The sequence below is a fragment of the Falco naumanni genome, chromosome W, assembly GCF_017639655.2.
Source record: "Falco naumanni isolate bFalNau1 chromosome W, bFalNau1.pat, whole genome shotgun sequence".
Lineage (NCBI taxonomy): Eukaryota > Metazoa > Chordata > Aves > Falconiformes > Falconidae > Falco > Falco naumanni.
Window position 1 is genome coordinate 155,380 of NC_054079.1, and position 26,998 is coordinate 182,377.

Sequence of the window (26,998 nt, forward strand, 5' to 3'; positions counted from 1 at the left end):
GAGCAGATACAGTGCCTGCCACAGGAGCTGGAGCGGCTGTGGAGGGTGGAGCGGTGGCTGGAGTGGCTGCAGCATCTGCCGCAGGGGCTGGAGCAGTAGTTACAGTTTGTCGCTTAGAATTCGACCAGTTCCAGGACATGTAGATCGCATTCAGTATTCCTACCACTAGGTTCAGGACTGACACTATGGGGCTTCCAGTGGACCAAAGATACTCAGAGTCTCCTAAAATCCTAAATGTTTCATTAATTAAAAATGAGGAGAAGGGGGGGAGGTGTGGACCCCACCCATAGGCTGACTCTCTGGGAAAACAAAGCCAAAGGTACAGTTGTTGGCATTCCCCGAAGGGGCCACCAGGCACACAGAGGCAACACTAAGTACACAGACCAGATTAGTTTCATAACCAACAAGTCCATCATATTATAGATTAGTACTATATCATACAACACTATAATAGCTTTAGCCCAGGTCCCAAAGGAAACAAACAACACTACAGGGAACACATACTGTAAATAAAAAAGACAATTCAACCCTGGGACCATGGGCAGCAAATTCAAAAGCAAATAACCCAGCACTGTAGCCAATTATTATTAATCTAACACAATTGAGAGAGGGGGGGGTAAGAGATAGGGTAGAGTTTAACAATTGTAATAGTCTGTTTAGCTGTTTAGGGTAAAAGTTGCAAAATTTAAGCTGTTTGCCAAATCTTACACGGTTTGCTTGGGTACTGTGATAAGGTGTACGGGAGTAAAGGGCTTCATGACCATATAAGTCCAGCTTTATGACCATATAAGTCCAAAGAAAGATTACAACCTTGCGAGAACAAGCCAAAGCTGGTTCTGCGGTTTGGACAAAGAGCAGGACGTTACTGAGCCTGCGCCAGATGTGGGGGTCACGAGGAAGACTCACCTGCCTTCATCCTCAAGACCCCTGACGACCACCACCAGGGGACACTGCGCAAACTCAGTCGGGAGAGAGATATGGAAATGACTTGCAGAACTAATTTTAATACAAAGCGGGGATAGGTAATGCATATGTATAGGCGTATTACATCATATTATGAATATGTAATGAGTTGTCTTATAAAAACAGAGCAAGTTTTCGTGTCAGGCGCGCACGGTTTTGGCGGGACTACTCCCCCGTGCTGCCCAGCGCTGAATAAACATACCTACTTTACAATCTTACAGATTGTGGAGTCTGCTTTCCGCACGTCAATTTTGGCGAGCCAGCCAGGAGGATCTCCACTCGGCTGCGGGACCGACTGCGGAGCGGACGCTCCTAGGCGCGCCCCGAGCATTTTACTCGGAGGAGTCTCCGCTGCCAGCCGATCACCGCGGGAGTGGACAACAGCCTCTTGAAGCTGCGGATTTAACGGTATGTTTAACGAAGGGATTTAAGCGTACGCACATTCGGGGCTGCTGATAAATCGCGCAGAGACGTCTGGCGTGCAGCATAGTGCCCGTGGGTTGGGTACCTGTAGGGTTTGGGACTGCAGTTTAGGACTGCAATTGGGAAACTCGCTGGCCGATAGAGCGGCCGGTAGCGATCTCGGGGATAGATCGACTGAGTTTGAGGTAACCGCTGTATCCCGTTGTTGGGAGCCAGGATGGACCTGCTAATGACCGGTATATGAGAAGCAGGAGAAGGGTAAGCGGGCCTCTTGTAATTTACAAGATATTTGCAGCTGCTAGAAGGTTGTTAACTGGAGTGATGCTATGTTAGATTTCTTTTGGCATTGATTTTGGTTATGGCAATAAGGCATTTGGAATAGACTACCGATTTGAATTTGTCAAACCATAGTGTTTGTGTGAAGTGATGTGTGTGTGATTTTCTCTGAGTGCATGGACGTCCGTGAGAGTGGAATTGAGTGAGAATAAGTGAGAGTGTGGCTGACAGGCGTGAAAAGAGAATTTAAAAGTCAGTTTAAATCCCTTAAGAGTATATTGAAAATGGGTAACACCCAAGGAGGGATACTGAAAAAAAAAGTCCTCTGGGTTGTATACTCGCCCATTGGAAGGATATTGTAGGGAAGGGAAGCACAGAAAGTAAAAAAACCCTCATTAAATATTGTAATCAGTGGTGGCCATTGTATAAGTTAGAGGGCGAAGTTAAGTGGCCATTTAATGGAACATTGGATTATAATACTTTGTTACAGCAGCTTATGCTGTTCTTGAGAAGAGAAGGGAAATGGGATGAAGTATCATATGCAGATATGTTTTTCACTCTGCGAAACCATCCGGAGTGGCAAAGGGACTGTGGGATAATACCCCCACAGGACCCTATGGTACTCGCATTGGAGCGAGAAAATAAAGGGGGTAGAAGTAAACTAAAAAGATGCTGTTCTTCCTGCAGCATTGGGCAGAGGTGTACAAAGGCAGACAAAGTTCACCAAGCCCCAGAACAAGACTTAGATGACTTGTTTAAACCTCCCCCCCCCGGGCACGGGACAAGGATGTGGATTCAGAAGGAGCTTTTAATCCTCCTGATAGCCCTGTATCTTCCCACACTCGGCAGAAGTCTGCCCTGACTACTTTACAAGCACCCCTCCGAGAGGCAGTGGGGCCAGATGGTGGAACAATGCTAATTAAAGTGCCTTTCTCCACTGCTGATTTGGGAGAGTGGAGAAAGATTGCAAAGGATTATAGAAGTGACCCGATAAGTGTAGCCAGGCATTTCCAATTTATCGTAAAACAACACAATCCCGATTGGAATGATATACAATTATTATTGGAATATTTGACTGAAACTGAAAAACAGCTAGTTCTGAAAACAGCAGGAAATTTGGCCGAAGATCATTATAAAATTACAGGAGGGGATGTTAAGGAACATTTCCCCCTCCAAGACCCAAAGTGGGATGCTAATAGATCGGCACATATGCAAAGATTACAGGAATATCAGGAATGGGTTTCGAAGGGAGCAGTTAAGCAAACTCCTTCTGAGTCCCCGTCTGAGTTCCTGGATCGGCTGAGGGATGTGATGCGCCGTAACACGCCGCTGGACCCTGGGTCTGAGGTAGGGATCCAGCAATTAGTTTCTTTATTCCTGGGTCAATCTGCAGGGGACATAAGGCGAAAACTTCAAAAGCTGCGTTCTACAGAAGGTAGAAACTTAGAGATATTGTTGGATGAAGCGTGGAGGGTGTTTAGTAATAGAGAAGAAGAATATCGGCGGGGACAAAAGAAATTGATAGCTGCCATTCAAGAAAAAGGGGAACGGAGAGGTGGTAGGCGAGATTCGTCTCGATTGGAAAGGGATCAGTGCGCTATATGCAGGGGCTTTGGTCATTGGAAAAGGGAATGTCCTAGAAACAGGGAAGGGGGTCGGAAAACCTCGGCGAATGTGAAGATAGCCAATGTAATAGAAGACTGACGGGAACCTGGGGAATCTACCCTAGCGGATCCACTGGTTACAATTAAGCTAGGGGAAAAGCAGCAGCAAGTGAAGTTTTTGATGGATACAGGAGCGACATATTCGGTTTTAAATCAAGCCTTAATTCCTTTAGGAGATGATTACGTTGTAGTACAGGGAGCAACTGGCCAAAGTGAAAAGGCGTATTTTTGCAAACCTTTAAAGTATAAATTGGGAAAGCAATGGGGTATCCACAAGTTCTTATATATGCCCAACTCTCCAAAGGCACTTTTGGGGAGAGATTTGTTGGAACAATTAGGAGCAAAGATCACGTTTGAAAAAGGGGAAATTACTTTGGAGGTAAAGGATCAACAATATACACAGGCATTAAGTCTAGTCCTAACTAGTCTCCCCTCAGAAGGGAAAATCGATGAGGAAATTCTGAACCAAGTGTATCCAGGAGTCTGGGCTACTGATGTGCCTGGAAGAGCGAAAAATGCTCCACCTGTTGAAGTTAAGATAAAGGAAGGTCAACGACCGGTAAGAATTAAACAATATCCTCTAAAGAAAGAGGACAGGGAAGGAATCCGGCCGGTGATAGAAAAATTTTTGCAGCTAGGACTATTAAAGGAATGTGAGTCTGAATTCAATACTCCTATATTACCTATTCGGAAGTCCGATGGGTCATATAGGGTGGTTCAAGACTTGCGCGCAGTGAACAGGATTACTGAGGATCTCTACCCAGTCGTGGCAAATCCGTATACCCTACTGACTGCATTGGCACCTGAATTAATCTGGTTTACTGTTCTAGACTTAAAGGATGCTTTCTTTTGCCTCCCTCTCCACGAAGCCAGTCAAAAGTTGTTTGCATTTGAGTGGGAAAATCCTAAAAGTGGTCGAAAGACCCAGCTCACTTGGACGGTGTTGCCGCAAGGGTTTAAGAATAGTCCTACCATCTTCGGCAATCAGCTTGCGAGAGACCTGGAATCCTGGGAAGCCCCGTCCGAGAAAGGAAAATTGTTACAGTATGTGGATGACATCCTGATCGCTACCAACACAGAGGAAGATTGTATGGCATGGACGGTGAGTCTGTTGAATTTCTTAGGGCTTCAAGGATACAGGGTGTCTAGGAAGAAGGCTCAGGTAATGCAGCGTAAAGTGAATTATTTGGGCTATGAAATCAGTGCTGGACAGAGAACTTTGGGGCAGGCCCGCAAAGAGGTGATATGCCAAACTAAAAAACCCCAGACGGTAAAGGAATTGCGAACCTTTCTGGGAATGACAGGGTGGTGTCGATTGTGGATCTACAATTATGGACTGCTTGTTAAACCATTATATGCGCTGACAGCGACTGAGCAGAAACACCTCGAATGGAATAAAGAGGCCGAACAAGCTTTTGAACAACTAAAGAAGGCTCTGATGTCAGCCCCGGCCTTAGGACTCCCGGATGTGGGTAAGCCGTTTCTCCTTTTCTCTCACGAGAAACAGGGCATTGCCCTAGGAATATTGGCACAGGAGCTAGGTCCGTATCGTCGGGCAGTTGGCTACCTCTCTAAACAGTTAGACGCGACTGCAAAGGGCTGGCCTGGATGCCTAAGGGCAGTTGCGGCTGTGATACTAAATATACAGGAAGCCCGAAAATTCACCCTGGGCCAGAAAATGACTGTTTTTGTGTCCCATGCAGTGTCGGCAGTATTGGAAGCAAAGGGTGGACACTGGCTATCTCCACAAAGATTCCTGCGATATCAAGCTGTAATAGTGGAACAGGATGATGTGGAAATCGTGGTTACTAACATTGTCAACCCAGCTTCTTTTCTCAGCGGAAACACAGGAGAGCCAGTGCATCATGACTGCCTAGAAACTATTGAAGCAACATACGCAAGTCGCCCAGACTTAAAGGATAGCCCCATAGAAAATGGAGAAAACTGGTTCACAGACGGGAGCAGCTATGTCCTGAATGGCAATCGACACGCTGGATACGCCATCACCACCAGTCAAGAGGTAATAGAGTCAGGACCTTTGCCCATGAACACCTCCGCACAAAAGGCAGAAATAATTGCCCTAACTCGAGCTCTGGAGTTGGCTCAGGGCAAAACTGTAAACATTTACACAGACTCAAAATATGCTTTTGGAGTTGTACACGCACATGGAGCAATTTGGAAAGAAAGAGGTTTATTGAACTCCCAAGGGAAGAATATCAAACATGCAGAAGAAATTCTGAAGTTACTAGAAGCTGTCCAACTCCCTGAGAAAGTGGCAATTATGCATATTAAGGCACACCAGAGAGTGAGCTCAGATTTGGAAAAAGGGAATGAACTGGCGGATAGAGAGGCAAAACAAGTGGCCAAAATGAAAATAAGAGTGGCAGGGGCTTTAATTCCCGATAGGCATATTTCCCTACAAGATAAACCAAAATATACTAAGGAAGATCAGAAACTCATTTCAGACTTAGCAGGGTCATATAATGAAGAGGGATGGGCTTATACCCCACAGGGAAAGTTAATTGTTCCCTCATATTTACTGTGGCGTTTAATACGGGAAGAACATAGGAAGAGACATTGGGGAATGGAAGCTCTGTATAAGCATCTGATAAAAGATATTGTAGCTAGAAACTTATATACCACAGTGAGACAGGTGACTCAACAGTGTGAACTTTGCCTCCAAACTAATCCAAAGAATACTCCCAAACTAGAAATGGGCCAGATTGGAAAGGGTAATGGGCCTGGACAACAATGGCAGGTTGATTTCACAGAACTTCCAAGAAAAGGGGGGTACCGATATTTGCTGGTATTAACTGATACCTTTTCAGGTTGGCCAGAAGCGTTCCCAACCAGAACTGCCAAGGCTCGGGAGGTAACTAAAATACTAATACAAGAAATAATACCGCGTTTTGGGGTTCCAGCAACCATATCCTCTGACAGAGGACCACACTTTGTTTCAAAAATAGTGCAACAAACCAGCCACCATTTAGGTATAGATTGGCAACTTCACACCCCATATCGCCCTCAGTCGAGTGGCCAAGTGGAGAAAATGAACCATTTAATCAAACAGCAAATTGTAAAATTGGGACAAGAAGCAAACTTGCCATGGCCTCAGTCTCTCCCTTTAGCCCTTTTGCGTATATGGACAAGACCGAGGGCAAGGGAAGGACTGAGCCCTTTTGAAATTCTGTATGGACGCCCCTATGGAATACAAAAGGGGACATCAATGCAAATTGGGGACGAAATTATGACTTCCTATATGGTGGCATTGAGCAAACAGCTCAATAAAATTGGAAAACATGTAATTGGGACCCGAGGAAGGGGTCTGGATGGGCCTGTACATGATATTCAACCTGGAGATTATGTATATGTAAAGTCTCTTGCAGAAAAAAACCTTGAAACCACAGTGGGAAGGACCATACCAAGTACTCCTCACCTCCTTCACAGCAATCAAAATTAAAGAACAGAATTCCTGGATTCATCATACCCGTGTGAAGAAGTCGCCACAAAAGCTTTGGACATCAGAAATTCAAGGGCCATTAAAGCTCAAGCTAAAAAGATAGGATGTGGGTTAAATTTAACATGATTCTGATAATTTTACAGGTGATAGACACAGCGGCCTGGCGAGAGAACTGGTATGTACAGGCGATTCAAAACATCACCAAAATTTTAAATAAAACAGATTGCTGGATCTGTACCCAAATACCAAGACATGCTGGTTATGAGATACCGTTAATAGGCATCCCACTGCCAGTTTCCCTAATGAACCGCCAAGATGGCTCCTTTTGGGGAAATACAATCTGGAGCACAGACCCTCAGGTTAAGTGGAGACGGGGACTAAAAATAACTGTTGAAGAGACCAGCATATTAGGGGATAACTGCCTGGTAAGTTCGGGAAAAGGGCTGTTTATGGGAGAACACCTAAATTGTAACAGAAGTCGTACATTAAATATGACAGGTAGAGATTTGGGATTTTTGAAATTGAACTATACCGGTCTCCCGACCCCACAAGGGACAGGGTGGTATTGGTTGTGTGGCACAACGGCTCATAAAGTCTTGCCCATAGGATGGCGAGGAGCATGCACTCTGGGAGGTCTGGTCCCCAATATTACTATCATTGACGGGTTAATACAACCCCCCATAAGGAAAAAACGAAACGTTGTAAATAACCCCCTCATAAACAGACCAACGAGTTTCCACAGTTTTGCGAGATGGTTCATTCCGTTTTTAGGGGTTAGTGAGTTGGAAAAGGCAATAATAAACATCTCAGCTGTAATAGAAACAGTGGAAAATAGAACAGTTGATGCCCTCCTGGCACTCCAGGAGGAAGTTACTGACTTATCGAAAATAGTATGGCCTTAGATTTGCTATTAGCCTTTCAAGGAGGGGTATGCACTGTGATCAATGTAGATTGTTGCATGTATGCAGATCAGAATGGGCGAATCACCGAGGACCTCCAAGAAATAAGGAAACAAGTAAATATTCTACATAAAGTGACACAAGACAACACTTCTTGGAGTTTTTTTGAATTATGGGAGAAATTGACATCCTGGTTGCCCAATCTAACATGGTTAAAACAATTATTTGTAATGATCATTGTAATTGTCTTTCTATTTTTAATTATTAGTATAGCTGTCCGTTGTGGATTTTGGTGTTTTAAGGGAACTGGAAATTCCTATAGCAAATGGAAGAGAAATCAACTGCGACAAAAATTAGAATCTAATCAATACTTCGAGTCTGAGTAAAAGAATTTACTAATTTCTTTGAAAAGGGGGGACTGAGAGGGGGGGGTAAGAGATAGGGTAGAGTTTAACAATTGTAATAGTCTGTTTAGCTGTTTAGGGTAAAAGTTGCAAAATTTAAGCTGTTTGCCAAATCTTACACGGTTTGCTTGGGTACTGTGATAAGGTGTATGGGAGTAAAGGGCTTCATGACCATATAAGTCCAGCTTTATGACCATATAAGTCCAAAGAAAGATTACAACCTTGCGAGAACAAGCCAAAGCTGGTTCTGCGGTTTGGACAAAGAGCAGGACGTTACTGAGCCTGCGCCAGATGTGGGGGTCACGAGGAAGACTCACCTGCCTTCATCCTCAAGACCCCTGACGACCACCACCAGGGGACACTGCGCAAACTCAGTCGGGAGAGAGATATGGAAATGACTTGCAGAACTAATTTTAATACAAAGCGGGGATAGGTAATGCATATGTATAGGCGTATTACATCATATTATGAATATGTAATGAGTTGTCTTATAAAAACAGAGCAAGTTTTCGTGTCAGGCGCGCACGGTTTTGGCGGGACTACTCCCCCGTGCTGCCCAGCGCTGAATAAACATACCTACTTTACAATCTTACAGATTGTGGAGTCTGCTTTCCGCACGTCACAATGAATACTGAAAGCAATTTAATCTAACACAGTCTGATTAGACTTGTCATTATCTCAACTCTTCGTGCCCCATGTTGGGCGCCAAAAAAGGACTGTCGTGGTTTAACCCCAGCCGGCAACCAAGCACCTCGCAGCCACTTGCTCACTCCCCCCCACCCGGAGGGGTGGGGAGGAGAATTGGAAAGGAATGAGGGTTGAGATAAGAACAATTTAATAATTTAAACAGAATTAAAATTAAGAACAATAACAATAATAACAATAACAACAGTAACAATAGATGCAATAGATTTATGTTGTGCCAGAAAGGGACAATATATGAATATCCTGTGGGCATAGAACAACATATTTTCAATATACATCAAACGCATATAGGTAGACAAGTTACTGTTGGGTAAATTAGGAAGTGAACTTGCAGCATTTCAGCTGTTTGCAGTAGCATCCCATGCATACGTTATTACCTACCATATCTTGCAGTGTACCCAGGGCATCCTGTCAATCTTTCATTAAGATGTAAGAAACATCATCATCTGGTAGAGGATACTGCAGAATAATATTGTGTCATGGTCCTCTGTGACAGAGTAAATGTTTTGCCACAGATTTGCTCTAGCTTACTCTGCAGCAGCTAGCTCATTAGAGAAAAATTACCAACAATAAAATGAGGTGGCTAATTGCTATTAAGCGTTTGTGCATGTCTATTCCATAGGATGGAACTTGCAAACTGAGGACTTACATCCCTTTTCTGGGAGGCATGGGAGGATCAGGGAGAAGCAGGAGCAAGAAGGCAAGCAACAGAAGAACCTCCATGCAGAATATTGCTTCCTGATTCAGCTCATAATCTAGCAGATAATGACATTGCTATAGACTCAGATTTTTATGATTTATTTCAGGAGGCTTATGTGCGATCACTTTCTAAACTATGTTTTGTCTGAAAGGGGGAAAAAAAGGCAGGTAAAAGCAACATTACTTTCCAGCTACATGGGAGCAAAATGGAGGTTAATGATGCCAAATTTTCTGCTTCCCTTGTTTGTAACTAAGTGTTAAAGAAAAAATTCACACAGACGTGGGTACCACTATGTGGCAATGTATTTGGAAGAAAAGGGACATGTGGCCTATCAAAACTCACTCTTGCTTTAACAGCTTGACGTGATTAAAGGCTTTGCCTGCTCAGCAAGGCTGCAAGGTTGTGTGAGAAAGACACCTGGAACGAAGAAAACAGGATCTTTGGCAGTTGAGCAGGCAGAAAAACAGGAGCTGAGTTGGGAGCTGATAACCACAGGAATGTCAACAATTCTAAAAATGGGACTGAGTGCTTGTATGCTTTTAACTAATTAGTATCTGTATAGCAGCGTGTGAACAGTGTATGTAAACAATAGAATTAAGGTGTGACACGTGTACGGATATGAAAATTGTATATAAATTTGCAGAAACTTAAGTAAAGCGTCTTCAACTAGGATCATATTGATATGTCGTTGAGTCCATTATTTCACTCCTGCACCACTAGGCTTGCTTTAATCACAACTCAGATTTGGGCCACCACATCAGTGAGTGGCAGAGAACAAAGGGATACAGCACAGCTTATATACGCTTATCAAATCATTAGTCAATGTCCGAAGTTTTTAGAAATTTCCTTTGGTCTTGTAAGTTCTATGAATCCATCACCTGACCCTGTCCCAGCTGATTCATCTATTCAGTTCCAGTCTCTGCCTCGGTTCCAAGGTCCTCCTCAGATCATGGTCTTCTTTCTGCCTGCTTTAACTCACACAATCCTTCAAGCACACTTCATCTTTGAATAAGCAATTCCTATTCACATATACTGATTTTTCTAGAAACACCTGCATTTGTGAGAGCACCTGTGTACACAAATTGATCATCTATTGTTTCTCTGTTCTCCTACTGATTAACTTGACTGGGTTTTAAACCAGCCTTGGATTAAGGCTGTACAAGGGACAAGGCCTGGTTTTGCCATTTAGCAGGTTTGGCACTTTAAATTTCTTAATTCAAAATACATTTTCTTTAACAATTCCCTCCTTTTGTTTTATCATTGCATACCTGCAATATTGTAATAGCTAACATATTTCCAAGTTCTTTCTTGTAATTTTGCTAAGCCAGTCACACAAGTTACACAACATTGCATTAATACAATCACAGACACATCTATAAAAATCACAACAGTTATTATAATGATCAGTTTCTTTAACCACGTTGATAAGTTAGGGAACCAAGATGTTAATTCCTTGATACCAATATGCATGGTTTCTCAAATCCATAAAGGAATTTTGCAAGTACAATAAATATTGGGTTACCTGTTCATCTCCATCCAACAAGCTTTTCTTCACTGGGACATAAGTTCCCGGTAGTATTTCTTATATCTCATAAAACTCAATTTAAAGCTTCAGGCCATTTTATCCCAGTCTGTTTACAAACTTTGACTAATTTCTCTTTGAAAGTTCTATTCATTCTCTCTACCTGTCCTGGGGATTCTGGATGATAGGGAGTATGTAATTGTGATTTAATTTCTAATGAATGATAGATCTGTTTTAACATAGCTGCAGAAAAATGAGCTCCCCTGTCAGAATCAATTACCTCTGGAACCCCATATCTAGGATTAATTTCCTTTAAGAGAGCTTTAACAACTGCTTTTGAGTAATTTTTCCAAGTAGGGAAAGCTTCCACCCACCCTGACAGTTGATCAACAATTTTCTGGTCTTCCGTGAGATCTATCGTGCTGCCAGAGAGTGACAGATAGTAAATACCTTTTTGAAAGTAGTGGTTTACTTCCTAATAGCCACTGTCCATCACGTTGTGCTCTCAATTTCTCCCAGGTTTGTTTTTCTTCTTCAGGTAGATCTTCCTAGACACGAGTTACCTCTGGGAGCTCAGCCTTATCCTGTTCAGTCAGAATCAAGAGTCATTGCTCAAATCACTTGCCATGCAGCAGCTTTTGCTGCTTGATCAGCCAAGGCATTTCCTCAAGATATACTGTCTTGGCGGTTCGTATGAGCCTTTACATATATCACTGCCAATTCCATGGGCAGTTGTATTGTCTCTAATAATTCTTTAATTAAAGTTCCATGTGCTATGGTCTTACCTGAGGAGGTAAGAAATCCACGCTCCTTCCATAGCATACCTGTAGCATGACAAGCTCCAAATGCATATTTAGAGTCCACGTAAAGATTAACTCACAGTCCAAGTGCATATTTTGCAGCCTCAGTGAGACCAACAATTTCTGCACCTTGTGCACCTAAATTGGGAGATAAAGGTCCGGACAATATAATTTGAGTCTCTGTGGTAACTGCGTATCCAGTACAGCACCAGCTGTCTTCATAGTATGATGATCCATCTGTAAAAAAACTCAAATCTGGATTACCTAAAGGTTGATCTGTTAAATCATCTCGCAGCTTACTCATTGTGGTTACCGCTTGTTCACAATTGTGATCATCTTTTTCTCCCTCTGTAGGCAGTGACATTAAGGTAGCCGGATTAAGGTTATTACATCTTTCAAGTTTCTACATTGTCTGCAGGTAAAAACACTACTTCATATCAATGTGCCCTTTGTGGAGAAAGCACTTTTTCTCCATGTTGTTTCAAAAGTATTTTCACTTCATGGGGTACACATACTGTCAGGGGGTGTCCCAGGACAGTAGTCCGAGTCCTTTCCACTAACTCAGCAGCAGATGCTATAGCCTGTATACAAAGGGGAATTTCTTTAATTACTGGATCTAGAGTACAAGAATAATAAGCTGTCGTAGACAAAGTTATAATTTGGATAGAGATATATGGTTTCCTTTTTTTGCAAGTTGTATACACAGATATTCAGTGTTTCTCATACATTCTTCTTCCTTATGACTAGCTAAAAAGATCATCTACATACTGAACCAAAGTAGAATGTCCTGGAAAATTTAAGTCTTTAAGATCATTAGAATAGTTTGCCCATGGTGGTATCTGAGTAAGTATTAAATTAGGCTCTGGAACTATCAGGGAAGGTGAGATAACATGCTCATTCACCTCACAAAGATCCTGAACAAATCTATACTCTGGATCCCCATGTTTCTCTGTGCTTACTTACAGGTAAAATTGGGGTTTTATAAGGGATTTGACATTCTGTGAGAATTCCTTTTTTTCAGGAAAAATTCAAGTTGTTTTTGAATGCTTGGGTTTGCTTTGGCAACAATAGGACATTGTTTAATAGAGGGGGGAGTCCCTCCTTTTGTTTTAATTACCACCGGCTCTGTTGATAGCAATAAGCTCACATCCTCACTTGAGGTACTCTGCAATTCTCAGAGAACTGCTTCAAATCCCAATGGTATTTTAAAATGAGGTTCTTCATATTTTTTTTAAAACATGCACAATTTCAGAACCCATAAGGATTAATCGAATCCCGTCAGGCTCTAGAGATACCTGAAGTACCAAATTCCTGCAAAAGGTCTCTCTAATAATGATATAGGGGAATTAGGAGAAATTATGAAACTTCCTGTCCTGGTTTCGGCTGGGAGAGAATTAATTTTCTTCTTAGTAGCTGGTGCAGTGCTGTGTTTTGGATATGGTGTGAGAACAATGCTGATAACACACTGATGTTTTTAGTTGTTGCTGGGTGATGTTTATACTAAGTCAAGGACTTTTCAGTTCCTTGGGCCCTGCCAGCCAGAGGACTGGAGTGGCACAGGAAATTGGGAGGGGACACAGCCAGGACAGGTGACCTGAACTAGCCAAAGAGGTATTCCATACCGTGGGATGTCATGCTGTGTATATAAACAGGGGGAAGAAGAAGGAAGGGGGGGACATTTGGCATTATGGTGTTTGTCTTCCTGAGTAACCATTACATGCGATGGAGCCCTGCTTTCCTGGGGATGGCTGAGCACCTGCCTGCCCATGGGAAGTGCTGAATGAATTCCTTGCTTTGCTTTGCTTGTCTGTGTGGCTTTTGCTTTACCTATTAAATTGTTCTTATCGCAACCTCTGAGTTTTACATTCCTTTCTGATTCTCCTCTCCATCCCTCTGGGTGAGTGGGAGTGAGCAAGTGGCTGCGTGGTGCTTGGTTGCCGGCCAGGGTTAAACCACAACACTTCCCCATGCAATTTTTCTAGCTAAAACAATTGGAATGGGTGTAGAAAGGTATTTCAAGTCCTCGCCTACTACCCATTTAACAATATTTTTTTCTTCTGATAAAAAAATCAAATAGAATTCCATTTAACTTTGCAGCAATTTGTCCATACTCGTTTACCTCTATTCCTTCCAAATTCATCTCTCAGCAGTTCCTCAAGAATCTTATTTGCCTATTGTGAACGAGGCCATGGATGATGTAGGGGTGTCGATCCTTTTTCCGAGACTATCAGGCAAAGTGGTCATTCCTGTTGCATATGTCCTGAGTTTCCACAAAAAAAAACCCTGCCAATTAGGATCTTGTTTGGGCCAAGGATTAAGTCCTTGTCTTCTCTGAGCAATTTTTCTATCTTTTTGAAAATTCTTTCCCTCTCTTCCATTTGGAATAATTCTCTCAGTAGAGTTTTCATATAATTCTGGCTGGGAGTATAATCTGTAACAATTCCAGACAACATTTATGCACATCTTTCAGCATTATCTCTCAATCTCAGCATTTTACTCTGCCAAGCGACCAAATCTCCGTTTCCAGGGTTCATGTCTCATTACTGCAGTGACTGACAGAACCTCTGGAGGAGCTCTGGGTCCTGCTCTAGGGTTAGGAATGTATTCCAGCCTCAGAGAATACATTCCTACAGTGGGAAGGTCGGATTCCTCTGCCTCTGGGGCAAAGGGAAGTGAGCTTACCCTTGTTTTAGGTGATTTATGTCTTTGCTGTGCCCAATTACACCATATATACCAATAAACAATATCCTGGCTACCAGAGTCTTCTGAAATTATTCTCAAAAAAATTTGTTTATGAGGCTTAAAAGTTCTTCTAGGAGGCCACACATCCATCAGTCCTCCGCCTTTAGTATGAGTCAGGAATGGCCATTCGTCATGGCACAAAATAATCAATTTTCATTTCTGCAAAGCCTGTGCCAGAGTTATCTTTTTCCAACTAGCTAAAACCTCAGCAAGGGGCACCCCACCCCACCCCTTTCAACGCTGGGTGTATTTTCCATTCTTATCAAATTTCTTAACTTACCAGTATGCAAATTTAAACACAAGAGTACTTTCAGGTCTGTGTCTGGAATTACCTGTGTCCATTTCTCATCAGGTTGATCTTGTTGCAGATTATTTTAAGATTTTACTGAATCTTTCTATATTTTGTGTTTGTGAAACAGCTATAGGAGTGTTGCAGAATGGCTGTGTGATCACGGCCATGACTCCCTTAAAGATCTTTGTGAAACAAAGTTAGTGTAAGTTAGCTGAAGCAGGCCTCGCAGCTGTGCTGAGGCATGCTGATAAGGAAGCTGAGAAAGGCACTGACCTTGTGCCTAATGTTGTAAATAACTTTGAGGAATTCGCGTAGACAAGAGAGAAAAAAATATATGTAGCTAGCTATCCGCAGAAACCGCAAGTAGGAGGACGTATGAACATGTAACCCTTTAGAGCTTAGCCAATCAGCAGATGACTTGTAGGCATAATTAACTGGAACTGTATATAAGACATAATCGCGCCGTAATAAATCGAAGCTTGCTTTATCTCTCACATTGAGTCGGCTGCTTGCTTCCCCTCGCTCGTCGCAAGTGGCGCCCGAACAGGGACCCCCAATCCTTGTTCTTCACCGGACAGCGAGGACGGAGAAGCACTGGTAGCAGCGACCAGGGAGCAAAGATCGACTGATGCAGGCATCGTAACTCGATCCGTGCTTGAACCGACGACTAATCGAGGAAAGGTTCGCCGTCCGTGAGTGTCTACCCAGAGAAAAGGCTGCATCTTAATCAAGGAAAAGGACTGTTTTAAGCGCGCTATGGAAAAAGAGGTAGCACTCGCTCTTTTACAATGCTTTTTAGAAAAGCGGGGAGTAGGCCCTTTAAAAGATCTGGCCAGGTTAATTACTATGGGAAAAGCGAAAGGGTTTTTTACAGACCCCGAAAAAATGTTTGAAGTAGAGGAGTGGCGTGCGTTTAGGGACTGTTTGTGGGACTTAGTTATAGATGACGATAAGGCAGCAAAAGAATTGATGAAATCATGGCGTGAAGTAACTAATTGTGTAAAAAGATATCAAGCAGAACGCCTTGCTGCGGCAGTAACAAGCTGACTTGCAAGCGCAGATCCTAATGCAGGAAAAATTATGCCATGTGAAAATCACATTCCAATACCCCCTTTATCACAAACAGTGCTCTCTCTACCACCTATAGAGCCCACTGTACCACCTATAGACCCTTCGTGTCCTTCGCCCCCCCCCCCCCCCCCTTTTTTTCGGCACAGTAGCCTTGGGGTGGGCAGAGGGTGGGGACACATTTGACGAAAGTGCTGCTGAGGAAGAAAATAGCAGTGGGCAGTCAATACAAAATTCTTAAAAAAAAAAAAAAAAAAAAAAAAAGGAACAAAAAAATACAGTAAAGAAACTGGTGCGTTCTACGCACATTAATTGGCAAAAAATAGCACAAGAAGCGGCTGCTCAGGGAATATTTTATATTGCTGATCAAGACAACCCCCTACAAGCTTTCCCTGTAACGTATCAGATGAATGCCGCTAACCAAAGACAGGGAACCTGGGAGGCTTTGATTGGAAAATATTAAGTCAGTTATGTAGTACAGTGAATGAGTCAGGCCTCCACAGTGAGCCCACCAGATACACCTAACTTTATGAAAGGGCAGTTATTGTGCCAGTGTATTCTGGAGAATAGTAACAGTTACACCAAAGGCATTTTAGTAACCCTGCCCTTAGATTCTTCTGTAGAAACAATGCTAGAGCGAATGAGTCGGGTGCCAGTAGGTCAGCAAGCCTTGCTAGTGGAAGCAATCCAAGCAGTAGGGAGAGATTTAGTGCAAGCCCAAAGTCAGGCATTTGCAGCGCTTGCGCCTCTGCGCCCCCTGGGGCTACCGCGCCCCCGAAGCCAGTGACCACCACGCGTCGAGACTTCCTCTGCTATCGATGCGGGAAGCCAGGACATACCCGTGACCGATGTCGACAACATCAAGTGTGGTGCCGAAATTGTCAGCAAGGAACTCACAAGACCAACGTCTGTCGGCAGATGGGAAACGAGAAACCGAGCGCGAGGAGCCGCAGCGCGTCGACCCCAATCGCGACTCCTGTCACCTTCACGACACCCCCTCCAGGAGACATGACCAACTCTTATCGACAGACACCGTGTTACAACCCGCCACCCGAGGGAGCCTCGGCCTGGACCTGGCAACAGCAGTAGATACAACATTAATTGACAACCGAACACAAAAAATTGCAACTCGTGTCCGAGGACCTCTGATAATTAATGGACAAAGTTATGGTGCTCTATTATTAGGGCGGTCTTCTGGTAGTTTAAAAGGGCTGTTGTAAAGTGTGTTGCTTATAGTAATAATTGTTAGCATTGCACTCGTATGTTTAAGCTGTGCTCTCTCTTGTATTCGAAAATTACTCGAGCGTGTAACTGCACAAGTTTTGCTTGCGCAAAGAGAAAAAGGGGGAAATGTTGCAGAATGGCTGTGTGATCACGGCCATGACTCCCTTAAAGATCTTTGTGAAACAAAGTTAGTGTAAGTTAGCTGAAGCAGGCCTCGCAGCTGTGCTGAGGCATGCTGATAAGGAAGCTGAGAAAGGCACTGACCTTGTGCCTAATGTTGTAAATAACTTTGAGGAATTCGCGTAGACAAGAGAGAAAAAAATATATGTAGCTAGCTATCCGCAGAAACCGCAAGTAGGAGGACGTATGAACATGTAACCCTTTAGAGCTTAGCCAATCAGCAGATGACTTGTAGGCATAATTAGCTGGAATTGTATATAAGACATAATCGTGCCGTAATAAATCGAAGCTTGCTTTATCACTCACATTTAGTCGGCTGCTTGCTTCCCCTCGCTCGTCGCATAGGAGGATCTTGATTTTAAGGCGTTAACCTCCCTGTTATCATTATGTTAGCACTTATTAACCAATGATGTATGAGTTGCTGTGCTGCTTGTTATCCGAGACTGTTACTTGAAGTCCCTATGCTATAGACCATAATAATCTAATAATCTTACTCTGTAGACCATAACCACAGCACCTAGGTTCTATTGTGTATAGGATGAGCTATTGAAAAGCTTGGCAAGGCTGACATCCAGCCATCCAACTTGGCAACAAAACTAACTTTTAAGGTGACCTGAACTACCTTCATTATAATACTAAAAACCACACCCACAGGTCAAGAAGACCCTTGCCCAGGTGAAGACCCTTCCCCTGCACAAGCGTAGTAACAGAAGAGGATGACACAGCAGATATTATAATTATATGCAAATTACTAACCAATCATTGTAACTGGGAGTGTACGACCTTGTAATTTTGTGTATAAATGTAATGGTAAAATCTACACAAGTGTGCTTGATTTGTGGAGATGCCACCAAGCACCCAGTGCTGCAATAAAGGAGTGCCTGATTCTTAATGCTACATTGGTGTTAAGAGGTTTGATTCCCGATTTCGGTGACAATCTCACCTAGTTGCTGGCAGTAGAGCACTGGTAACGGGTATGTCCAGAAGAGATTCCTTGTGGATAACTGGCTAGCTGAAAAAGGTCTCATAGACATAGTCCAGCTGGCTGGACAAAAATGCACATCGCTCTCAGCTTATCTGAAGTAAAGCAAAAATACACCGTCTTTGGCTGTTCTTGTTACACAATAACAGGAAGATTTTGGTGGGAAAAGAATGTTGCAGGTGGGAACAGATAACGACAGAAGAGAAACTAGGGGCGGGCTTGGTATTTAGGCAACTAACCAATAACGAGCTTAACTTTTGTAATATGTATGAGCTAATTATAACAAGGCATAAAAGGTGACTGTAAGGGACAATAAACGAAGTCTGCTGATCACTCATATTGAGTGACTGTGTCTTCCCTCCGTCGCGACAAATGGCGCCCGAACAGGGACCCTAGAGAGGCCCGAACAGGGACCTGCGAGCCACGGTTCGATGGAGATTCGGGTACCGGTCCTGAAAGCAGCGCAGGAGGCGGAAGGGCACAGTCCCCGCGCCCAGGAGCACCTACAGAGGGTCCCGCCGGCCACGTGTCGCCAAAGTCTCGCAAAGGATGTAACAGCGCTGACGAAGGTGTGGAGAGACAAGCGACGTATGATTCGCTCATATGCTTTTTAGAAAAGCGGAGCGTTCGGGACATAGATTGTAACAAGGCATTACCCGGGTTATTAGCGTATGGGATAGCATCCGGGACCCCCGCGGCAGCGGCGAGCGGCGGCGGGCGGCCCGGCAGGCCCCTTCCTGGCCGCTGTTTCTCTCCAAGGCGGCACCCCCCACCCCCCCCACCCCCCCTCCGATCGGCGCCATGGCAATGCAAGAGGCCAAGCGAGCTAACATCTGGCTGCCCCCAGAGGTCAATCGGATCCTCTATATTCGGAACCTGCCGTATAAAATCACAGCGGAGGAAATGTATGATGTATTTGGGAAATACGGACCTATTCGACAACTCAGAGTTGGAAACACTCCTGAAACAAGTGGAACAGCTTAAGCTTCTCAAGGAAAAATACGGACTTGATTACAAGCCCACAAAAAAAAAAAAAAAAAAAAAAAAAGTGCTTCAGATGTCACCTACAAGAAATGGGTTTCTGCCTTGAACTAGCAAACATCTCTGTGCTTAAAAAGAAGCCTTTTTGCCTTGATGGAGATAATTTATTCTGTATTCTGTATTTATGCTGTATTCTGAATGTGGAAATTGGTTGGGACTAGGAGGCTGGCTTAAAGGCATTTTGCAAACGGGATTATTATTTTTGATCATTATTGTAATAATAGTTTTTTGATCAAAACCAGCCAAAATTATTTGTAAGCATTAGGCCTATCTGAAGAGAATGCCTTTATTTGAATCAGCAGTTAAGGTGTAGTTTAGTCTGATGCTGTGGTTTTATCTGCTCCTGGTGAATTTTTGAAGTGATGAAATCAGAGATACAAGGTATGCTAAGAGTTATGAGGTAATAAGGTAATAATCTAAGTAAGGGTGCTGTCTTTTTTATCTACAAGTGCAATATGCTTTTATGTAGCAGAGAGAAACTTTAACAATAATGTTGCTTGAGCGAGATGTGCATGTGACAACTTGGGAAAACGGATATCACAACTGGAGTGCAACAGTGTTTCTATGTCTGGCAGAGTGAAATCTTTCAAGACCTGAGTTTAGACAGTCTAAAATAAATTGTTAGTATTCAGAAAACCCATCTTAAGCCTCTTTTGCTTGCATAGTGTTATGGAAGTCAACTGCTATTGTAGAGAATTAATGATTTTTTAATACATATTAACAAATACTACTATTTTAACTTGAGGCAGTTGAGTGAGAAATACTCACGTGTAGCATTTGAGGGAATGTCAGCATAAATCGCACTTACAGTAAGACTGCATTTTTAATCACTGTACTCGTTAAGATTTGATGATGCCATAAGGCTAAGGCCTTTTATCACAGATTGGTTCTGAACTAAAAGGTGTGTGCACACGTAGATATGCACATTTGTGTTATTTTCCTTAATTGCCTACAAAATAATATAATTAGGTTGGGGACTAGATCTTGGGATTTTACCTATTATACTTCTGTTTGTTAAGGAACGTGCATAACATACAGCACCCATGTAGGCTTGGCTTGTGGCATAGTTATCAAATTTAGCATAGACATTCAGACAGATAAGCAACGTACTCTTCTTGTGTGTATGACCTACAAGCCATTATGGCTTAGTGTGTAAATCTGTATGTAACTGTTGAAAAATCTACTTATGAATGTATATAGCTTAGAACTAATTTCCCCCCTTCGTTAATTCTTTGATATCAATGAGGTATTCTTCAGAAAATGTATGGACTGGTTGGTTGCATAAGGGCAGTTGTTATTTGGACAGAAAATTGTTAATGGTCAGGGATTTTCCACTAAAATATTTGCAAATATTCCTAGTCAAACATCAGTTTGGTTTCTTTTTGGGTTTTGAGCTTGCATTAGTCCAGGTTCAGAACTTTAAAATTACCTTTGAATTTTTTAAACTTTTTATATCACTGGAACAGAAAGAGCATCTAAATTAAAGCTTCAAGCTAACTTTATTTTTCAAGTATTTCAGGAATTATCCTTCTGAACTGAGATTTTATAAGTTGGCTGTGTATTTTCCTGTGTTAAAACGCTGTTATTGAAAATGGTCAACCAGGCCTATGTCGCCCAAAATAAAAACGGGGGAATTGTGGATAACTGGCTAGCTGAAAAAGGATTCATAGACATAGTCCAGCTGGCTGGACAAAAATGCACATCGCTCTCAGCTTATCTGAAGTAAAGCAAAAATACACCGTCTTTGGCTGTTCTTGTTACACAATAACAGGAAGATTTTGGTGGGAAAAGAATGTTGCAGGTGGGAACAGATAACGACAGAAGAGAAACTAGGGGCGGGCTTGGTATTTAGGCAACTAACCAATAACGAGCTTAACTTTTGTAATATGTATGAGCTAATTATAACAAGGCATAAAAGGTGACTGTAAGGGACAATAAACGAAGTCTGCTGATCACTCATATTGAGTGACTGTGTCTTCCCTCCGTCACGACAATTCCTGACTCCTTCCTCTTGCATCCTAGTGTCCTGTCTGGGTCACCATCTGTTAAAGGAAAAATTCACACAGATTTGGGTACCACTAGGCTTCCTTTAATCACAGCTCAGAGTTGGGCCACTCACTTAGTACCCACATCTGTGTGGATTTTTCCTTTAACAACACATTTTAATGTAATTATACAGTTCTTTAAATTGTCACAGCTCTATGAACTATCATCTGTGGCTTCATTTGAAATAATTACCTCCTAGTAAGGGCAAAATCTTCTGAAATAACCATCGAGCACATATGTTTGCTGGAGTCTGCAGCAGATTCAGAGATTGGAGGGTTGTGATTTCATAGCTGACTATTTTAGCATAGTCATCAAGCTAATGTATTGACATTTTGCACCCAACATTGGATCCCTTTGGCTTCTCATTGCCATGAAAAGTTGATGAGTAGCAACAACTCAAAATCACTCCTGTATTTTCAAAAGAAGAAGGGGAAAAGGTGATGAGGCATCACTGGCATTTTAACTGATGATCTCAACCACTCTGTGCATACCAAATATCAAAGACAACTCCTGTGATTTGGAGATACCAAAACATCTAGCATTCCCATCTTTTCACAGAGGTTTTGTCTTTACAAAAGCAGTATCTACATGTTAATTACTTGAAGCCTACATCTGATGCTCTTATTTTGTGAGCAATATATGTGTTGGTGATTTGCAAGTGAAGTGCACAGATGGGAGGGACAGCAATTTAAGCTAAGCTAGGACCTAGGTTTCGGGGTGATCCTTCATGGTTTTTATGTGGTCTATTGCTTTATGCAGGCAAAATTTTTACTTTGCTAGACTATGCTGTGCTGGTGTGATTACCTCCCTGCCTTACACACAGATGTAGCACCAGCAATATGGAGCACCTCTTCACAGTTGCTCTTCTTACAGCTGCTCTTCAGCATAGCTTTTTATTTAGAAGCAGCAGGTAACCTCACGCTAACTCTTCATACCACGGTGAATGTGAAGTTTCTCCATCTCTGGAATAACTATGAGCACTGAGGGCTTTGCCAAGATAATAAAATTAGAAGTGAAAGTTGTTCAGAAAGAGAAAAGCTGAATCTCATCTCAGGCAAGAGGCTTTGATGGCCTGTGGTATCCTCCCTCCAATCTAGCAATGTTATCTGCTTCTGTCAGAAAAGGTAAAATAAGGTCATACCTCCCTGCTACTCTTGCTTTCCTCTCTTGCCTCTCTTACCCACTAACAGGAGCTTTTGCCAGACTCAATTGAGACATATTTAGTAAAATGGAAATTATCATCTGGAAAGCAGATAATTGAATTTGACTTATCATTCTCTTAAATACTCAGGGTCTGATTTTAGCATTTAATTTAGCTTTTTAAATTCTGTTTGCTTTATATTGGTTTTGCAGTGTGACTTTGGGGTTCTTTACACATGTAGATCTCATTAACTAGTTGACCAATATGGAAAGAGAGAGAAACTGTTCTTGTGGTGGCTCTGACAGATACATACACAAGCTGCTGCAACCATCAACAAGGACAGCAGATCCAGTCAGGTCATCAGCCTTTGGCTTGTCTGTGGGGGATATCTTTTAATGAATCCAGGAGAGGAAGCTTTTAATTATGCTGTCCATTCTAAGATAAAAAAGTAATGGGCATACATTGCAAGGAGGAAATCATGAAACATGAAATCGAAAGTGGAAGTGAGAACAATGCAACACAAGTCATCCATTCTCCCTCCACGTCTTGTAGTGGGGAGCAAGTCCATTGGTTCAGTAACCCAAACACTGTTGCAGAGTCCTAAAAAATGCTGTAGTATGGATTTCACTGGATTACCAGCTCAATACCAAACCACTAATTACCAAAGTTTTGTTTTCACAGACATAAAGCTCAAGGGTGTCTACTGCCTACACTGCCCTACATATCTCAAAGCCACAAGGACAAATATTCAATGAATAGGCCAAGAAAGAGGTCAGAAGAAAGGATGTCTGTAAAATCTCCTCGAAACACACTGTGATCCTATGCGGCGAATGAAGAGACGGGACGCAGCTTGATGCAAGCAAATGTCAATTTATTGTACAGAAGCACGAGTTTTTATACACTTTCAGAAGGTGCGCGTTTTAAACAGATTGGTTCTTGAAGCTAAGCCTTGCATACTAGGCAATCCCTGATTGGTGGTTAACTACCACAATTAACTGCAAGGTGTTATCTTTCCTTGGCACCATCCGTCTCCCACTCCCCTGTGCTCTGTAAACATGCCTCATCATGTTAATTGTTGTGTCTATTCACACTCCTTGTCCTCCCAGGGTTCGTGACCTACAAGCTCGAGCACATTCCCCTCAGCTAACTGATTGCCATGCATGGTCCTAGTTTGCAGACCGCTCCTGCATCTCCCCCTTCCTGTTGCACAAAAAGAAGCTTTGAAACCGAACGAGTAAAAACAAGGTATAAGTAATAGAACAAATAAAAAAGCAACTAAGACATATTGTCAGTGTCAAAATAACCCACTGTCTCTGTTCCGTACAATTTTACAATTTTCCCTTTTTTGTTTTTGAACAGCTAGTACCAGGTTTGCCATGTTCTGCAGGGCCCTTGCAAACATGACAGCAACCAAGGTAATAGCAAACAAACAATACTGCCAATTGATTGAATGAATGCCAAAAAGGCTGAAATTTTCTCAGATTTTGATAACATGTTGCTGCAATGGGGCGCCTAAAATCCATTCAGCACATACCATAAAATTCCTCACAGCCATGTCCTTGAACCAACAACAAAAAGCAGTGGCAATTTTGACTCACATTCTTAACTGCCTACCAAACAAGGTGATTTAACTCTTTAATGCTTTCCCTGCTGTTACTCTGGATAAGAGAAGAACCGCTGCGACACGTTCCCATCATAGCCTCCTACTACATTAGCATCTACAGAAAGACAATTATCGACATTCAAAGTGTAAACAATATCTTCTTCTTTTGGATTAACATTATACATAGGTGGAAGGGCACACCAAACAAGAACTGGTTCAGTCAAAAAGTTCGAAACATAGCATGCCTTCTCTGAACATACCTCTGGGGTCATTCCCTTCATTCCCTCTCTTTTTTATGCAAAGAGAAAACCTTTTACCATAACAGAGAAGCCCCTATTTCCATCTCTGAGCCCGGACACAAACCGCAGCTGTATGCTCCACCAGGCTCAGGGCAGAAATCATTCATGCAGTTACATAGCTATATATCTCTACAAGCATGCAGACACCTATGAAACACTAGATAACCATGTTTATCTTTCCTCCTCTCCTTCACAACACCTAGCTGTTCTCTCATCTCTTGTTAGGTCAGCCATTCCCCATTTTCCTCTCCTGTATATCTCTTCAGACATTCTCTATCCTCCCCTTTTTTGCTTGTTAGTTGCAAGGAGGCAAAGGGTGTATGTAGCTGGGTGACCATGACCTGCTTTATGTTACAATCAACTAAACACTGGATACAGAAAAAAAAGCATGGGAGACATAAGGCAAACATCAATAAGGTGGTTAAAGATAATTATAATAAATCCTGTAATATTTTTGAGTCATGGCCCAAAGTTTCCCAGCCGTGAGAAGAGACCAAAGGCATCCCGCCCCTGGCTCTGTTGCAGACCTTTGTTTTAAGGCTTTTGAGTTTTGGATACTTTTGTAAATTAATTCACAGTGGTCACTCAGATTCACGTAACACATCCTATCAAAGTCTTCACACTTGTGTCCCTGTGCTAATAATAAAAATCAATAGCAACTCGGTTCTGTAGCAACATATGATGGACAGAATCAACATCTGTTAATAAGCCAGAAAAAAAAATATTATTTGTAGTATTACTTTGTTTAGCAAGCTAGCAACCTAATTTACTAAGCAAGTTAAGAGCGTGTACTATTCTTACAGAAGAGATTAGAGAAGCAAAAATCTGTTATGCTGCATTCCAGAACTCAGCCCGAGAATTACAGTCTGCTGTGAGTTCTGCGTTACAATCATTTGACACATGTTGGGGTTGCGATTGTGAAAGTTGCCCGTTTACAATTTTCATTGACATTATCACAGCTAGTTGTTTTAAAAGCATCCCTTGAGCTTCCTCCTGCTCGACTTGTTGCAAAATATTCTGAAGCCAATCAATCAAGTTAGTATTAAAGTTAGTGACTCTCTAGGACCCTGCAAGACTGTGGCAAGACTCCCGCATCCGGACTGCCTTAATAGCCATCTCATTCATTTGCAAACAGTTGTCCCTGGGATACCTTGCCTGAGTCACAGAATCGGCACAGTTAATTTCTCCAGCCAACTGCTCATAGTTAACAGCAATTCCCCGATTAAGGTTTTCAATCAAGGCCACTATACATAGCTCACAAAAATCAGATAACCACATCATATACTGTATCAGTTAGTACCATACAAAGCAATAACTTCCAATCATGCAGTGTGAGCGTATAAGGCTCTGCCATCACTTCAAGAAGGGACATAGCAAATGTATTATGAATCCTCCCTTCCCGCACTGCTTTGCTTAACCCTTTAACAGCCTCGTATTGCACAGGCTGCCACTCTCGAGGTTGATTTGTCTGACAAAATACTGAACATGCCATAGCGACTCCCAAAACCCATCACTGAAGTATTTCCCACTTGCATTCCTGCCACCAATCCCTCAGACTCCCTTTCACCCTCCCCAAAAATACAATCAATGCATCAGGAGAGACAAGGGGGTGGGGGAAAGGTCTAGCTCCTTTTCCAGATCTATAGGACCTGGATCAAAAGGTTTATCAGTGTCAATAAAATCATTGTCCGAGTTGCCCTGTTCCCGTGCTTGGTCCTGTGTTGTGAGGGTCGCTGCAATCAGTGACAGAAGCTCTGGGGGCAGAGGAGGTGTGGACGGAATCGCCATCGCTGACTGTGTCTTGAGAAGAGTCGTGCTGTCGGTGGAATTTACAGCTTCCTCTGGTTTAGCACCGTTAGTAGAATTAGTCCACACTTGGCAAAGAGTAGTCAGAATTTGCCACCAAGATGCTAAATGCATTCCCGACACGGAGTTCCCCTCCGCGGCAGCATCATACAACTGGCTGCTGTATGTACACACTTTCATTCTTTCAAAGTCTCTAAAGTTTCTTGGCTGCTCACCTGTCTCGATGAATACAGGTGTTATCCTCGGGGTTTAGGTTGTCCGCCTGGTCCAGACAGCAAGTTCAGCCAAGACGTCTCCTCCGGAATGCAGCCCTCTTCCACGAGCTGTCTTTTTTCCGTCCTTATTCTTCCAAGGCTTCGGAACACCACCATAGGGGTCACCATTTGAGGAGACTGAGGCACGGACTCCCTGATCTGACTAGAAGACCCTTCATGAGTCCATATACGTCTCTTTCTGGGGACGAAGCCTGATTCCCCATTACGGATTTCCCACAGCTCACCTCTCAGCTCCGGAGGGATTTCTGGCCGGCTCCTGCTTCCTTTCAGCAGATCATTCAAAGTTCTGTGGGACTCGCTGCATGTCGCTCAGTCAGGCGATTCGAGAGCCCTTCACGTTAGATCCTTAAACGCATCACGTCGGGGTCACCAATTTGCAGCGAATGAAGAGACGGGACGCAGCTTGATGCAAGCAAATGTCAATTTATTGTACAGAAGCACGAGTTTTTATACACTTTCAGAAGCTGCGCGTTTTAAACAGAT

At 42.8% G+C, this 26,998-nt stretch overlaps 1 protein-coding gene across 1 annotated transcript; it reads left to right on the plus strand.

Moving 5' to 3' along the window:
* The first annotated feature begins 3,612 nt into the window (after positions 1–3,612).
* Positions 3,613–7,535, plus strand: LOC121080650. Its single transcript, XM_040578791.1, has 3 exons — positions 3,613–4,428; positions 5,153–5,184; positions 5,733–7,535. Exons 1-3 carry the CDS (start codon positions 3,613–3,615, stop codon positions 6,784–6,786), a joined length of 1,902 nt encoding a protein of 633 aa, XP_040434725.1. The 3' UTR covers positions 6,787–7,535.
* The last annotated feature ends 19,463 nt before the right edge of the window (positions 7,536–26,998 follow it).

Excerpts from the sequence above, each read along its gene's own strand:
- LOC121080650 (XM_040578791.1), top strand. The coding sequence starts at position 3,613 with ATGCCCAACTCTCCAAAGGCACTTTTGGGGAGAGATTTGTTGGAACAA. Across the intron at positions 4,429-5,152 it reads AAGATTGTATGGCATGGACG|CTTCTTTTCTCAGCGGAAAC; the intron begins GTGAGTCTGTTG and ends TTGTCAACCCAG. Across the intron at positions 5,185-5,732 it reads GCGGAAACACAGGAGAGCCA|GCATATTTCCCTACAAGATA; the intron begins GTGCATCATGAC and ends AATTCCCGATAG.